Here is a 16,783-nt window from a genome sequence, read left to right as displayed (position 1 = left end):
TAGTATTTTTAACCTCTTCACGATATGCGCTGTCCTGCAAAAAGCAAGCACTCACACGGCCAAATTGACAGAAAAATAAAAAGTTATGGCTCTGGGATGAAAAGGGAGCAAAATACGAAAAACACCAAAACTGAAAATCCCGAGGTGGCGAAGGGGTTAAAGATGCTGTCCAGTACGTTTACACAAATGGCATATCTTTAGGATAGGTCATCAATATCAGATTGGTGCGGGTACTAGACTCTCAAAGATCAGCTTGTCCGGCAGTGGTTGGATGCAATCAGTTGCAGAGCTGCACAGTATAGCTGTCAACTGTATACTGGTCAAGGCTGGAAAACTGCACATCTGCCCCTATTTAAAATAGGAATGGATCTGCAGTTCCCCGCTGTGCCAACTATACAGCGCAGCTCTGTAACCGATTACATCTGGCCACCGCTGGCACCAGTAACAACTGATCGGTGGTGGTGTCAAGAGCTGCACCCCCACCAATCGGACAGTGACGACCTATCCTGGATGATAGGACATCAATATAAGAGTGCTGTAGTCTGGTACATCAAAGACTTCGATAATTCTATATCTCTCAGTACAATACTACCTACGGGAATGAAGTGAGTAGGCTGGGTTTCTTCAAGTTTATTCCGTATCCAATCAAAATCCTGGTACCGTCGACGTATGGAATACTCAGGAAGGTCAAATTCGGATCTTGTAGTCTTTGAAAGGAAAAGAAAGTTAACAAAAAAATTAATAAAATATAGGTAATGCTGTGTGGTTTCTGGTTGTTTAGCTAATGGTCCATTATCATCCTTGCATTTCTAGTCAGGAAGTTCTACTCTTATCTGACTAATGTCACTTAAAAAAAATATGGGAATTCTGACCACTGCTGGCGGGAGACATGTTCCTGCTTTCCTATTTGGAGGACCTGCAACTACTGTAAAGTTATGGCGTGTCATGTGATATTCCATAAATGTACGCTAGAAATACCTTTTAAGATTTTTTTTTTTTTATTTGTTCCTTTTTATGCATAAATGTAGTGGCTGGCTCACACCAAAGTCACATTATTCATTCTATAGCAGAAACAATGAAAGCGCTGTCATCAAGCAAATTAATCCCAAATAATTTAAGCAGAAACCGTAAACTGCTATTGACAGGTCTTTGAATAATTTTCTTGATGTTTCACTGATCATGCAAGATGACAGTCTTAGAAGATAGTTGACCTTCACAATCTCATTAAAGGGGTTGTCCAGTATCCATGCAAAATGTAATATTCTTCCTGAGGAATGCACAGAAGAGAGATACACAATAAAAGCATACTTAGAGATTTACCTTCGTCATAACCCGGTACGTTATATAGGTTTCCATAGTGCACACATGTTTCTTTGGGTCATCAACTGTAACAAATAAGTCCCTTGTCTCGCCGTCCATGTCATCATCTAGCTGCAGCCGGTTAAGAAGTGACGATGAAGAAGCTGGGCTTGATGTGTCCGCAGGGGTACCATTTGGCAAACTAAGGTCCTGCAGCAGAAATTAAGGAATGGAAAATAAATCAGGACATACTGTTTAAGTGTGTGAGAAACAAGTGGCACAGATCTAGTTAATGGTTGTAATTACCGTGGACACAGTGAGGAGTAAGCAGAATGTACAGTACAAAGAGCTAAAAAATTAGTTATATGCAGGACCACATATGCTATGAGGCAAGATCTTGCCTCAGGCAACGAGCGGTCTGCAGTGTCTCTAAGGGTCTGTTTTCACAGACTGGCCAATGGCACTACATAGTCACCAATTCGTAAACCTTTACCCTTCGGCAGCTTATTCAATACGCTGTTTACATAGGCTGCCATATAGTTTGTGGCAGTGCTAGGCCCATTTACACAGGATGATGCACCGGCGAGAATGAGGATCTTTTAAACGCCAAATCAGATCATTTCACCCAAAGAACGAGACTTTCATTCATTCAACGCATGATCGGCAGCCTGTTTACACTAAAAGATTACAATGAAACACGAGCTCTTAAGAACACTCGTTCACACTAATCTTTCAGTAAATGCAGCATAAGGATGCAGGGTCATAGTCTGCCCTTCCTATTACACTGCCCCCCCTTTTTTATTCTATCCATTGCCACAAAGCCTGACACTTGAGCCGCCATCCTCTGACTGTATAAGGTTGTCCTGAATTGGGGAATCACCTGTTCCCCGAGTACTGATGGCCACTAGCGAGAAGAGGAGAGAGATTCCAACTTGCCCATCCTCTTCCAGCCAACTGGTTGCTCAACCCCCTTCTAGACATGCCCCTTGGATCAGTTTATGAGCTAGCGAATCATAGCGCTCCAGGAACGGGAGGAGAACAAGAGAGCGAAATGGAAGAGAGGCATGGAGCCAGTGAGAAATGCAGAGAGAAAGCATGGAGGAGGGTAGTCAACATTAGATAGTAAGAGCAGGAAAAAGGAACAGAAGACCAGGAGGTACAGATCGTGTGGAACTGTACCAGAAGCCCAACACCTGGGGAATTAACTGCACTATATACAGAATTGGCTGCCTGCACTATTTAACGGGTTGGTGTTACTTTGGTGTCTGGTTAAACTATGTGGATTGAGCTGTGCCATAGTTTTGTTCAACACCAGCCACATGGTAGCACCACTAAAAGAAATGTAACACTGCTAAATAACTGGCACAATTCATAAAGGAGAATGTCAACGCAGTGCCAGCAAAGGCCAACTTGGTTGCCCATTTTCATTTATTCACTGCAAACATATATTTATAAACAGTGTATTCACTGAAGGTATATATTTATGTACAGTTTATGCTATGCTGAGAAAAATAAATGTACAGTACATTGCGTATTTAAGGCCTCTTTCACTCTTCCGTCTTTTTCCTCCCGTCGAAATCCGTCGAGTTTTGAAAAAACAGGATCCTGCAAATTCTTTCTGCAGGATCCTGTTTTATCCCCATAGACTTGTATTAGCGACGGATTGTGACGGATGGCCATCCGTTTCATCCATCGTGCACTGGATCCGTCGTAAAATAGCGGTCAGTCGTCTAGAAAAAAAACATTCTATGAAACGTTTTTTCAGCGTCGGAAAAACGTGCAACGACGCATCCCGCGGCATACGTCATTGTCTATAATGGCAGCCTATGGATGCAGGATGCGTCGTTGCCGGTGAAAACCAGGAATCCAGCGCCGTATTGCGTTTTTCTATTCTGAGCATGCCTGGAAGGATTTTCTAGTCTGGGGAAAAAAAAAATAAATAAATAAATCTCTCTAGAAATTTATACCTAAAAAGTCCCATTCTACACATTCGACATAAAACTGGATGCGTTACACACGTTTTACTCTATTTTCACAACGTCCGTCGATACGTCAATTCGCTGCATTATGACACACCCTGACCTACGGAAGTGTGAAAGAAGCCGAATTGGAAATCTATAGTTGCATATAAAATGTATTCACTACAGGTATATATTTACACGGTTTATTCTCTGTCCTAGAGTACTGTACAAAAAATTTAGTCAAATGTGAAACAATTCCTAAACCGTAACAATACTGTATTTGAAGTATTGACCGTTAAATTTGTATCAAATAGCAAAATGAACCTGGGGGTCCAGATCACGAGAGACCCGGCAAAACTTTACAAAACTAACCTGCAAACATACATCACCTCATTACAGGACGAGTTGACAGCATGGGAAAAGTTTACCTTGTCCTTCATAGGCCGGGCAAATTTGATAAAAATGATCTCATTTCCCCGATTATTATATCTATTTAATGTCCTGCCATTTTATCTGAGACCAGTGGATGAACATAATATTAACCGTTTGTTTCGCAGATTTATTTGGCAAGGGAAGAGGCCCAGAATAGGATTCCACACCCTCACACAAACCCGAACCAGTGGCGGAGTGAATTTCCCAGACATTAAGCTGTATAACCTGGCAGCAAACATGCGAATTCTCCGAGACTGGTTGAAGGGTACCTCTATATACTCAGCTCTAGCGGTTGAAACATCACTAATGGGAGGTAGGTCACTGGTAAACGTATTACATGAGCCTTTTACATTGATGCCCCAGGAGCTGAGAGCCAATCCTCTGTTTACAACAATTTGGCGGTCTTGGGTTGTCATACGCCGTGGGTTGGGGCTATCGCCACGGGTGTCACTGGCACAGACGTTTTGTACTAATTCTAGGTTTCAGGCAGGGAAGGCACACCACATTTTTCATGGTTGGCAAACACTAGGCCTGGGCAGGGTGGGAGACATAGTGGATGTACATTCCAAAAAGGTCCTTACTTTCAACCAGGCGACACTTTTATTTGATTTCATCAATACACACCCTTTCCACTTCATGCAACTACAGAGCTATGTGACGAGTGTTACTTGTGGCTTCAGTGATAATGACTGGCAGGATAAGCTGATAACCAAACTTACCACATGCAAGCTGACGAAACGGCTTGTGTCAGACTACTATACATTCCTAAGAACTGAGAACAAGAGGGAAGAACATTCCACAGGAATAATGAAGTGGCAGCTCCGTGACCCGTCATTGACACCTACTCTGATTTTACAAATGTTGAGGAACACGCTTAAATTTACACCGTTTATATCTTATTGGGAAATGGCGTTGAAGATTATGCATAGATCCTATATCTCGCCAAGGCGCAACTTTCTTATGGGTAATATACCGAGTCCGATCTGTCCCAGGTGTGGAGAGGCCGAGGCAGACATGTTCCACTGTTTATGGGCTTGCTCACAAATCCAACAATTTTGGCAACGCATACTTGTATTTACTCATACGCATACACAATATAGAGTAGCTCTCACCCCAGCCTGGGCTCTTTTCGGGTACATTACTAATGAAGGGGCTGTGATCCCCACTCATGGTAGAAAATTCTTGTACATGATTTCGGCCTCGGCCCGGAAAACGATTTTACAAACCTGGCTGGCACCTAATGTGCCCACCCTGAGGATCTTCCTGGACAAACTCTCCTTCCTATTTAGGATGGATTGGGTGGAAGCATCCCTTCAGAAGGAACTAAAAACCCAAAATTTTTTTGAACTATGGCAGCCTTCCAACGCATATACAACAGAGGCTCAAACAATGCTTCTGTACAACTACATGGTTTCTGGAACAGGCGGTAGCGGGCCGAACACCCTTGTGAGCGGAGTTGTCTCCTAAATAACACATTGGGCGAAGTGCGGAGCCGTGTGTCCCACCCCCCCCCCTTCCCTCCCTTCGACTTTCCCTAGTCTGTTTGTTGACCCCTCCCCCCTCTTTTTTGTTTTTCATTTTTTCTCTAGCTATAACTTCCCCTCTCTCATCATTTGGGGTTATCTAGTTACAGAGTGGTAGTCCACTCGTATTGTATTTCCATGTTGAATTCTATGTTTTTAGCCTTATGTTTATCTTGATTGAGAGGTACTTTGCCTTAATTTGCAAATTGGAACGCTAAAATAGTTACCGTCTTTAATAATGGGCTTCTGTAATACCGGAAAGAGGGAGGTAATTCCTTGTACCTATGTTTGCATGTTAATATACTAATGTTGAAAATGTTTAATTGAAAATGTTTAATAAAAACAGTTTGGAAAAAAAAAAAAAAAAATAGCAAAATGAATAAAAAAAGTAGTCAGACTAAGGGTATGTGTCCACGGGCCGGTTTACATCTGGATTAGCTGCGGACTGAACGCTGGATATAACCGCAGCGTTCAACCCGCAGCCTCCAGATGTTCCAGCATAGTGGAGGGGATTTTATGAAATCCCGTCTCCACTATGCGTGCGAACACGCATCCAGTGGCCCTGCGTTTCCGGACATGTGGCACGTCTTTTTTGAACGCAGCATGTCTGTTTACCTTGCGGCGACGCTCCATCGCCCCAAGGTAAATCACAGGGCCCTATGCATGAGGTGCGAAAGATTCCGGATGTGTGCAATGAACACATCCGGAATCACCGCGCATACAGAAGGGGACGGCGCTTTGGGAGAAGCAGGTTTTCCGCTCCGTCCAAAGCACCGTTAAATCCGGACAGTGGACACGCACCCCTTAAGGATTCATGCATATAAGTGTATAAATCAGTATCCAATTTTTGATCAGATAGCACACTGTGCCCTGTTATTCAAGGGCTGCTCAGAGCCAACAAATTTTTCTCTCAGACTGGCTGTCAAAATGTGAAGTAGCTGGCTGTAACAAAAGCAGCCAAAATATTTTCTGCACCCCAAGTCCTATGTTTTTTGTGCATAGTGGAGACATTTGGCTTTGTTTCCATGTTGAAGGTATGGCTTTTGGCTGCATTCTTTAACCCCTTTACCCCCAAGGGTGGTTTGCACGTTATGGACCGGGCCAATTTTTACAATTCTGACCACTGTCCCTTTATGAGGTTATAACTCTAGAACGCTTCAACGGATCCCGGTGATTCTGACACTGTTTTCTCAAGACATATTGTACTTCATGATAGTGGTAACATTTCTTTGATAATACCTGCGTTTATTTGTGAAAAAAAAGGAAATATGGCGAAAATTTTCGCAATTTTCCAACTTTGAATTTTTATGCAATTAAATCACAGAGATATGTCACACAAAATACTTAATATGTAACATTTCCCACATGTCTACTTTACATCAGCACAATTTTGGAACCAAAATTTTTTTTTGTTAGGGAGTTAGAAGGGTTAAAAGTCGACCAGCAATTTCTCATTTTTACAACACCATTTTATTTTAGGGACCACATCTCATTTGAAGTCATTTTGAGGGGTCTATATGATAGAAAATACCCAAGTGTGACACCATTCTAAAAACTGCACCCCTCAAGGTTCTCAAAACCACATTCAAGAAGTTTATTAACCCTTCAGGTGTTTCACAGGAATTTTTGGAATGTTTAAATAAAAATTAACATTTAACTTTTTTTCACAAAAAAATTACTTCAGCTACAATTTGTTTTATTTTACCAAGGGTTACAGGAGAAAATGGACCCCAAACCTTGTTGTACAATTTGTCCTGAGTACGCCGATACCCCATAAGTGGAGGTAAACCACTGTTTGGGCGCATGACAGCGCTTGGAAGCGAAGGAGCGCCATTTGACTTTTTAATGCAAAATTGACAGGAATTGAGATGGGACACCATGTTGCGTTTGGAGAGCCACTGATGTGCCTAAACATTGAAACCCCCCACAAGTGACACCATTTTGGAAAGTAGACCCCCTAAGGAACTTATCTAGAGGTGTGGTGAGCACTTTGACCCACCAAGTGCTTCACAGAAGTTTATAATGCAGAGCCGTAAAAATAAAACAAAAATTTTTTCTCACAAAAATTATTTTTTAGTCCCCAGTTTTGCATTTTCCCGAGGGTAACAGGAGAAATTGGACCCCAAATGTTGTTGTGCAATTTGTCCTGAGTGCGCTGATACCCCATATGTGGGGGGGAACCACTGTTTGGGCGCATGGGAGGGCTCGGAAGGGAAGGAGCGCCATTTGGAATACAGACTTAGATGGAATGGTCTGCAGGCATCACATTGCGTTTGCAGAGCCCCTAATGTACCTAAACAGTAGAAACCCCCCACAAGTGACCCCATATTGGAAACTAGACCCCCCAAGGAACTTATCTAGATGTGTTGTGAGAACTTTGCGCCCCCAAGTGTTTCACTACAGTTTCTAACGCAGAGCCGTGAAAATAAAAAAAAAAATTTCCCACAAAAATTATTTTTTAGCCCCCAGTTTTGTATTTTCCCAAGGGTAACAGGAGAAATTGGACGCCAAAAGTTGTTGTCCAATTTGTCCCGAGTACGCCGATACCCCATATGTTGGGGTAAACTCCTGTTTGGACACACGGGAGAGCTCGGAAGGGAAGGAGCACTGTTTTTGTTTTTCAACACAGAATTGGCTGTAATTGAGATCGGACGCCATGTCGCGTTTGGAGAGCCCCTGATGTGCCTAAACAGTGGAAACCCCCCAATTATAACTGAAACCCTAATCCAAACACACCCCTAACCCTAATTCCAACGGTAATCCTAACCACACCTCTAACCCTGACACACCCCTAACCCTAATCCCAACCCTATTCCCAATCGCAAATGTAATGCAAACCCTAACCCTAACTTTAGCCCCAACCCTAACTGTAGCCTTAACCCTAACTGTAGCCTTAACCCTAGCCCTAACCATAACCCTAGCCCGAAAATGGAAATAAATACATTTTTTTATTTTTTTTATTTTTCCCTAACTAAGGGGGTGATGAAGGGGGGTTTGAATTACTTTGATAGCGGGTTTTTTAGCGGATTTTTATGATTGGCAGCCGTCACACTGAAAGACGCTTTTTATTGCAAACAATATTTTTTGCGTTACCACATTTTGAGAGCTATAATTTTTCCATATTTGAGTCCACAGAGTCATGTGAGGTCTTGTTTTTTGCGGGACGAGTTGACGTTTTTATTGGTAACATTTTCGGGCACGTGACATTTTTTGATCGCTTTTTATTCTGATTTTTGTGAGTCACAATTACCAAAAACCAGCTATTCATGAATTTCTTTTGGGGGAGGCGTTTATACCGTTCCGTGTTTGGTAAAATTGATAAAGCAGTTTTATTCTTCGGGTCAGTACGATTACAGCGATACCTCATTTATATCATTTTTTTAATGTTTTGGCGCTTTTACACGATAAAAACTATTTTATAGAAAAAATTATTTTTGCATCGCTTTATTCTGAGGACTATAACTTTTTTATTTTTTTGCTGCTGTTGCTGTATGGCGGCTCGTTTTTTGCGGGACAAGATGACGCTTTCAGCGGTATCATGGTTATTTATATCCGTCTTTTTGATCGCGTGTTATTCCACTTTTTGTTCGGCGGTATGATAATAAAGCGTTGTTTTTTGTCTCTTTTTCTTACGGTGTTTACTGAAGGGGTTAACTAGTGGGACAGTTTTATAGGTCGGGTCGTTACGGACGTGGCGATGCTAAATATGTGTACTTTTATTGGTTTTTTCTTATTTAGATAAAGAAATGTATTTATGGGAATAATATTTTTTTTTTTTTTTTTTTTACACACTTGTAAAAAAAAAATTTAAACTTTTTTACTTTGTCCCAGGGGGGGACAATACAGATCGGTGATCTGCCAGTTTGCACAGCACTCTGACAGATCACCGATCTGTCTCAGAGCGCTGCAGCGTTACCAAGTGCCTGCTCTGAGCAGGCACTTGGTAAGGCACCTCCCTCCCTGCAGGACCCGGATCCGCGGCCATCTTGGATCCGGGACTTACTGCAGGGAGGAAGGTAGGAGACCCCCGGAGCAACGCGATCACATCGCGTTGCTGCGGGGGGTCTCAGGGAAGCCCGCAGGGAGCCCCCTCCCTGCGCGATGCTTCCCTGCACCGCCGGCACATCGCGATCATGTTTGATCGCGGTGTGCCGGGGGTTAATGTGCCAGGGGCAGTCCATGACCGCTCCTGGCACATAGTGCCTGATGTCAGCTGCGATAAGCAGCTGACACCCGGCCGCGCTCCCCCCGTGAGCGTGGCCGATCGCCTATGACGTACTAATCTGTCCTTGGGAAGTAAGGCCCACCCCACATGGACGGAATAGTTTGTCTAATGGCAGAAAGGGGTTAATGAAGACTACTTTTGGCCTGACTTTTCCAAACAGTAGATGGGTGCAGCTGTAGTTCACTGGACAACTTCCAATTTTGAAGCAAAGTAAGGATGATGCGACTCATCTAACACACTAAGTTTGCTTTGCTGACCATTGCATCTTTGGTCATCTACATGGTCCATATCTTTATGTCCTCAATGCTGAGAAGATAATTATCCACCATGCAATACCATCAGGGAGGTGTCCGATTGGCTGGCTATATGTTTGAGGTTGTTGTCCTGTTGCAGAATAAATTTGGAGCCAATGACATTAAGAATTATCTTCAGTGTAAAGAAAAACAAAGTCCTGTGCCACAGCTCTATTGTTGGGTGTCCCAGAACCAGGGGCTCCTTCCCTGTCCCCAACGGGCGCTCTAGCTCGCCCTGTTTCCTCGGTTACTTCTAAAAGGTGAAGATTCCGGGGCCACGTACCTTGCCTTATCTTCTGAATCCACCCTCCGTCTGTACCCTACACCCCCCCCCCCCCACACACACACACACACACACAAATGGATGAGCAGTGCACCGTAGTACACCAATCAGACGAACAAGGCAACACGAACAGGGGAAAAGGAAAATACCAGGCATACAAATATATACTCACATATAACAGAGGAATGCACCAAGGAGTGGAGGATGGTGTAAAACCAAAGTAGGAGAAGAAAGGGAATCACACTCACTAAACCAAGCAACAGTCACAGATAAATCCACCAAACGCCTACTCTTCTAACCACCAAGTACTATCCTCACAGCCATGATGTCCGCAGCATTTCCACAACTCCCTGCCGCGAGTAAACTGCATGCGGAATTCGCATGCATTTTCCCACAAAACACAAGCGTTTTGCAAGCATTTTTAGCTTGCAGATAGCTTGGAAAAGCGCAAGCAATTTGAGGCATCGCTTGGAAAAGTGATCGGCAGGTTGGTCACACTTGTCAAGAATAGTGCTTGACAAGTGTGACCAACTTTTCAGTATTGATGCTGCCTATGCAGCATCAATAGTAAAAGATAGAATGTTAAAAATAATTAAAACAATAAAAAATATTGTATATTCTCATCTTCCGACAGCCCCCGATCTCCTCAGCACCAGAAATCGGGGGCCGTCGGAAGCTGAGAACAACAATATTTTACGTTGTTCCCAGGGATGATTTGCACGAAGGACCTTTGTGACCGCGACATCATCCCAGGTGATTCGCGCAATGCATCCCTGGTAACGGAAGCCGCCGCATGCACCGCTGAGAGGCGGGAGGAAGGAAAGTCTCCTCTCCTCCAGACCCTGGGTACCATCCGCACATGAAGCGCTCACTTTACGCATGGTGGGCATAGCCACATGCGTAAAGTGAGCGTTTCAATACAATCCCATAAAATAGTGAACATGCTGCGGATTTTATCGCTATGCGATACCGCAGCGGCAAAATCCGCAGCATGGGCACAGCAACTGCGGAATCCCATAGGATTGCATGGGAATGCGTTTAAGCATTTTTTTAAGCGTTTCCGCTGCGGCAAAAAATGCGGCAGAAACGCATAAAAACGCAACGTGGGCACACAGCCCAATTCAGCCACATTGGAGGGTTTGGAAAATGAACCACCTTTTTAAAAGCTCATGCCACAGCATCTCCATCAATCTCAATCAGATTAAGGTCAGGACTTTGACTAGGTCACTCCAAAGTCTTAATTCTTTTTTTACTGCTGCATAAATCAAGTGCGCTTCAGCTTGAGATCACAAACAGATGGCCAGACATTCTCCTTCCGGATTTTTTGATAGAAAGCAGAATTACCTTGTCATTACCTCTTCATATAAAAACTGGTCAGACTTTCTTGTCCCTGCCGGCGAAAGATTAGTCTTCCTGTGTGGTGTGCTAAAACTAAGTAGTTGGAGTAGAGTTGTTATAGCAATGTTCTGTGGTTTGCTGTAGTACGTGTGGGTTTATCTCCTAGTCCCTGTTCCCATTTAGTTTATTCCTTCCTGTTCCTATCCTCCTCCTCCCTATTGTTGGTTAGTGTTTTTGTATGATAGAGGTTTTTATCCCTGCTTTGTCTTTGTGTCAGGTTTACCTTACACTTCTGTCCCATGAATCATGGGGTGGGACAGATAAGGGTTTTACAGGACCATAGCAAGGTTGGAGACTCGGGCCTCTCAACCTTCAAGAGTACCCCCGGGACAAGAATAGTTAGGGTCCCAGTTACAGTTTGAAACCCCACTTTCTTTACCGAAGACAGTCGCGACATCCAGGTCCTGAAGCCTGAGGTTCCTTTTTAAAAATGCTGTCTTACTTCTTTGCCAAATGTAATAGGTAGTGATGAGCGAGTATACTCTTTGCTCAGGTTTTCCTCGAGCACGCTCGGGTGATCTCCGAGTATTTTTTAGTGTTCGGAGATTACGTTTTCATCGCCGCAGCTGAATGATTTGCAGCTATTAGCCAGGCTGAGTACATGTGGGGGTTGCATGGTTGCTAGGGAATCCCCACATGTAATCAAGCTGGCTAATAGCTGTAAATCATTCAGCTGCGGCGATGAAAACTTGATCTCCGAACACTAACAAATACTCGGAGATCACCCGAGCAATGAGTACACTCGCTCATCACTAGTAATAGGACATACACCTTCCAAAAACTTCAACTTTTGTCTCGTCAGTCCACAGAGTATTCTCCCAAAAGTATTGCGGATCATCAAGATGTCTTCTGGCAAAATGGAGACGAGCCTTTATATTCTTAGTGGTCAGCAGTGTTTTTTGGTCATGGAACTCTGTCATGCAGACCATTTTTTCTCTTTATCATAATGGAGTCATGAACGCTGATCTTAACTAAAGCAAGTGAGGCCTGCAGTTCCTTGGATGTGTTTGTGGGGTCTTTTGTGACTTGTTGGATGAATAGTCATTGCGCTCTTGGGATAATTTTAGTCAGCCGGCCACTCCTGGGAAGGTTCACCACTGTTACATGTTTTTGCCATTTGTGGATAATCGCTTTCCCTGTGGCTAGTCCCAGAGCTTTAGAAATGGCTTTAGAAGCTTTTCCAAATTAATAGATCTCAACTACCTTCTCATTTGTACCAGAATTTCTTTGGATTGCTGCAGGATGTCTATCTTTGGAGGATCTTTTGGCCTACTTCACTTGTCAGGTAGATCCTATTTAAGTGATTTTTTTATTGAAAACAGGTGTGGCTGTAATCAATCCTGGGTGGCTAGGGAATTTGAATTACACTTCCCAAAGATATGATAAACCACATAATTTATGTTTTAAGGGAGGGGTGTGTGTGGGAGGGGAATCACTTTCACACAGAGCCCTGTAGGTTTGGATTTCTTTTTCCTTTAATAAAGACCTTTATCTTAAAAAAAAAAAAAACAACTGCATTTTGTGTTTACTCATGTTGTCTGTGTCTAATATTTAAATTTGTTTGGTGGATCTGAAACATTTACCGTAAGTGTGACAAACATGCAGAAGAATGGGAAGCAGGCAAACATTTTTTCACACCACTGTAAGAAATGCTTCCCTGCAAAATGATTTTTTTTCTTTCTGACTGCACACTATGCTGTCAATCTAACTTGTAATTAATGGATAGCACAGACTAGCTGAACTTATTGGCACATTTATTTATAGATCTGCTGCACTCAAGTGGGTGACATATTGTGTCATTCCCAGCAGCTTTTAGGTTTGCATATAAGAAGCATAGTCACAACTTAGTATACAGCAGAGAAAGCAGCCATTCATCACAGCCTTCACGGATAACAAAGAGCACACACAGGCATGCTGCAGACACTGTTGGATTAATAATGCCATATACTGTAGTAGTATGCACTTTTCAATGCCATGTCTGAGGTAGCAGTAAATCACATTGATAATTTTTGGTATAATTTATTTTTTAACTATTTTTGTAACAAAAAATTACTGAACACAGACAAACTGTAATAAGTTCTTAAAGGGGTTTTATAGTCTCAGAAGAAAAGTCTGCACTCGCTGAATGTACACACCATTACATTTCTTCTGTATTCCGCAGGCGAGTGGATGGTTAGCGATAAACTAGTCTCACCCAACTTCTCTCACTAGAAGAGAACAGAGAAGCTGCATCAGACTAGCGAACATGTGATCTCAAGTATTGAAATTGCATACATGAGGATATAAGAATACCGACCTGCACAGGGAATACAGGGGAAGAGTACCAAGATTATTGCGACGTCATCATCTCGCGAGATCCCAATGCATGGAGCGGTCACCGGGGCATCGCAAGGAGCGGGAAAGGCCTGTACTGGATCCGAGGGGCCGACGGAGGGTAAGTATTTTTAAAAAAAAAATTATTATTGTTAACATTAGATCTTTTTACTATTGATGCTGTATAGGCAGCATCAATAGTAAAAAGTTGGTCACAAAGGGTTAATAGCAGCTTTAACGAAGTGCGTCACACCGCGTCATAACGCGGTCCGTTAACGCTGACATTAACCCTGTGTGAGTGCTGACTGGAAGGGAGTATGGAGAGGGCACTGACTGCGGAGAGGAAGGAGCGGCCATTTTGCCGCCGGACTGTGCCCGTCGCTGATTGGTCGTGGCCTGGCGCCCACGACCAATCAGCGACGTGGGATTTCCGGGACAGACAGAGACGGAAGTGACCCTTAGACAATTATATAGTACTTGTTTATTAGCTGAAGAGCCCGGTGTTGCCTGGGCATAGTAAATATCTGTGGTTCGTTATAGCACCTCACTTCTCTCATTTTCCCATCACGCCTCATTTTCACCTCACCTTCCACTTCACACCTCTCATTTTCCCCTCAGTATATATAGGTTTGTCATCTTCCTTATATATAGTATACACCTGAATGTCATCTCCTGTATATAGTACAGTTGTGGCCAAAAGTATTGACACTCCTGCAATTCTGTAAGATAATACTCAGTTTCTTCCTGAAAATGATTACAAACACAAATTATTTGGTATTATCTTCATTTAAATTTGTCTTAAATGAAAAAACACAAAGAATGAAGCAAAAAGCAAAACATTGATCATTTCACACAAAACTCCAAAAATGGGCCAGACAAAAGTATTGGCACCCTCAGCCTAATACTTGGTTGCACACCCTTTAGCCAAAATAACTGCGACCAACCGCTTCCGGTAACCATCAATGAGTTTCTTACAATGCTCTGCTGGAATTTTAGACCATTCTTCTTTGGCAAACTGCTCCAGGTCCCTGATATTTGAAGGGTGCCTTCTCCAAACTGCCATTTTTAGATCTCTCCACACGTGTTCTATGGGATTCAGGTCTGGACTCATTGCTGGCCACCTTAGAAGTCTCCAGTGCTTTCTCTCAAACCATTTTCTAGTGCTTTTTGAAGTGTGTTTTGGGTCATTGTCCTGCTGGAAGACCCATGACCTCTGAGGGAGACTCAGCTTTCTCACACTGGGCCCTACATTATACTGCAAAATTTGTTGGTAGTCTTCAGACTTCATAATGCCATGCACACAGTCAAGCAGTCCAGTGCCAGAGGCAGCAAAGCAACCCCAAAACATCAGGGAACCTCCGCCATGTTTTGACTGTAGGGACCGTGTTCTTTTCTTTGAATGCCTCTTTTTTTCTCCTGTAAACTCTAGATTGATGCCTTTGCCCAAAAAGCTCTACTTTTGTCTCATCTGACCAGAGAACATTCTTCCAAAACGTTTTAGGCTTTTTCAGGTAAGTTTCGGCAAACTCCATCCTGGCTCTTTTATGTCTCGGGGTAAGAAGTGGGGTCTTCCTGGGTCTCCTACCATACAGTCCCTTTTCATTCAGACGCCGATGGATAGTACGGGTTGACACCGTTGTACCCTCGGACTGCAGGGCAGCTTGAACTTGTTTGGATGTTAGTCGAGGTTCTTTATCCAACATCCGTACAATCTTGCGTTGAAATCGCTTGTCAACTTTTCTTTTCCGTCCACATCTAGGGAGATTAGCCACAATGCCATGGGCTTTAAACTTCTTGATGACACTGTGCACGGTAGACACAGGAACATTCAGGTCTTTGGAGATGGACTTGCAGCCTTGAGATTGCTCATGCTTCCTCACAATTTCGTTACTCAAGTCCTCAGACAGTTCTTTGGTCTTCTTTCTTTTCTCCATGCTCAATGTGGTACACACAAGGACAGAGGTTGAGTCAACTTTAATCCATGTCAACTGGCTGCAAATGTGATTTAGTTATTGCCAACACCTGTTAGGTGCCACAGGTAAGTTACAGGTGCTGTTAATTACACAAATTAGAGAAGCATCACATGATTTTTTTAACAGTGCCAATACTTTTGTCCACCCTCTTTTTTATGTTTGGTGAGGAATGTCATCTCTTCTGTATATAGTATATACCTGTAGGTCATCTCCTCCTGTATATTAGTATATACCCATGTGTCATCTCTTCTGTATATAGTATATACTGTATGTCATCTAATCCTATATATAGTATACCTGTATGTCATCTCCCCTGTATATAGTATGTACCTGCTGTATGTCATATCCTCTATATACCTATGTGTCATCTCTTTTATATAGTATATACACCTGTAGGTCATCTCCTCCTGTATATAGTATATACGCGTGTCATGTCCTCCTGTATATAGTACATACCAGTGTGTCGTCTCCTCCTGTATATAGTATATATGTGTGTGTCATCTCCTCCTGTATTAGACCTCGTTCACACGTTATTTGGTCAGTATTTTTACCTCAGTATTTGTAAGCTAAATTGGCAGCCTGATAAATCCCCAGCCAACAGGAAGCCCTCCCCCCTGGCAGTATATATTACGGTAGCTCACACATACACATAAGACAGGTCATGTGACTGACAGCTGCAGTTTTTCCTATATGGTACATTTGTTGCTCTTGTAGTTTGTCTGCTTATTAATCGGATTTTTATTTTTGAAGGATAATACCAGACTTGTGTGTGTTTTAGGGCGAGTTTCAGGTGTCAAATTGTGTGTGTTGAATTGCTGTGTTGTGACATGCATGTAGCGACTTGTGTGAGATGAGTTGTGTGTGGCAACTTTTTGTGTGTCGAGTTGAATGTGACAGGTTAGTGTAGCAAGTTGTGTGCAGCAGGTTTTGCGCATGGCGAGTTTTGCGCGTGGCGAGTTTTATGTGTGGTGCGTTTTGTGTGAGGCAACTTTTTCATGTGTTGCAATTTTTGTGCATGTGGCAATTTTTCCACGTGTGCAACTTTTGCGTGTGGTGAGTTTTCCATGAGGTGAGTTTTGCACG

At 43.0% G+C, this 16,783-nt stretch overlaps 1 protein-coding gene across 2 annotated transcripts in view; it reads right to left on the bottom strand.

Moving 5' to 3' along the window:
• SNX30 (sorting nexin family member 30) overlaps positions 1–16,783 on the bottom strand; it is a 95,678-nt gene that overhangs the window by 61,745 nt on the left and 17,150 nt on the right. For both annotated transcript variants that reach the window (XM_069767104.1, XM_069767113.1), the window contains exons 2-3: positions 1,321–1,509; positions 597–707 (exon numbers count right to left, since the gene is read on the bottom strand). In XM_069767104.1, the coding sequence (XP_069623205.1) occupies positions 597–707; positions 1,321–1,509 (300 nt within the window). The remainder of the gene's footprint in view (positions 1–596; positions 708–1,320; positions 1,510–16,783) is intronic.

Source organism: Ranitomeya imitator, chromosome 1 (assembly GCF_032444005.1).
Source record: "Ranitomeya imitator isolate aRanImi1 chromosome 1, aRanImi1.pri, whole genome shotgun sequence".
Lineage (NCBI taxonomy): Eukaryota > Metazoa > Chordata > Amphibia > Anura > Dendrobatidae > Ranitomeya > Ranitomeya imitator.
This window is presented reverse-complemented; position numbering and strand designations above follow the sequence as displayed.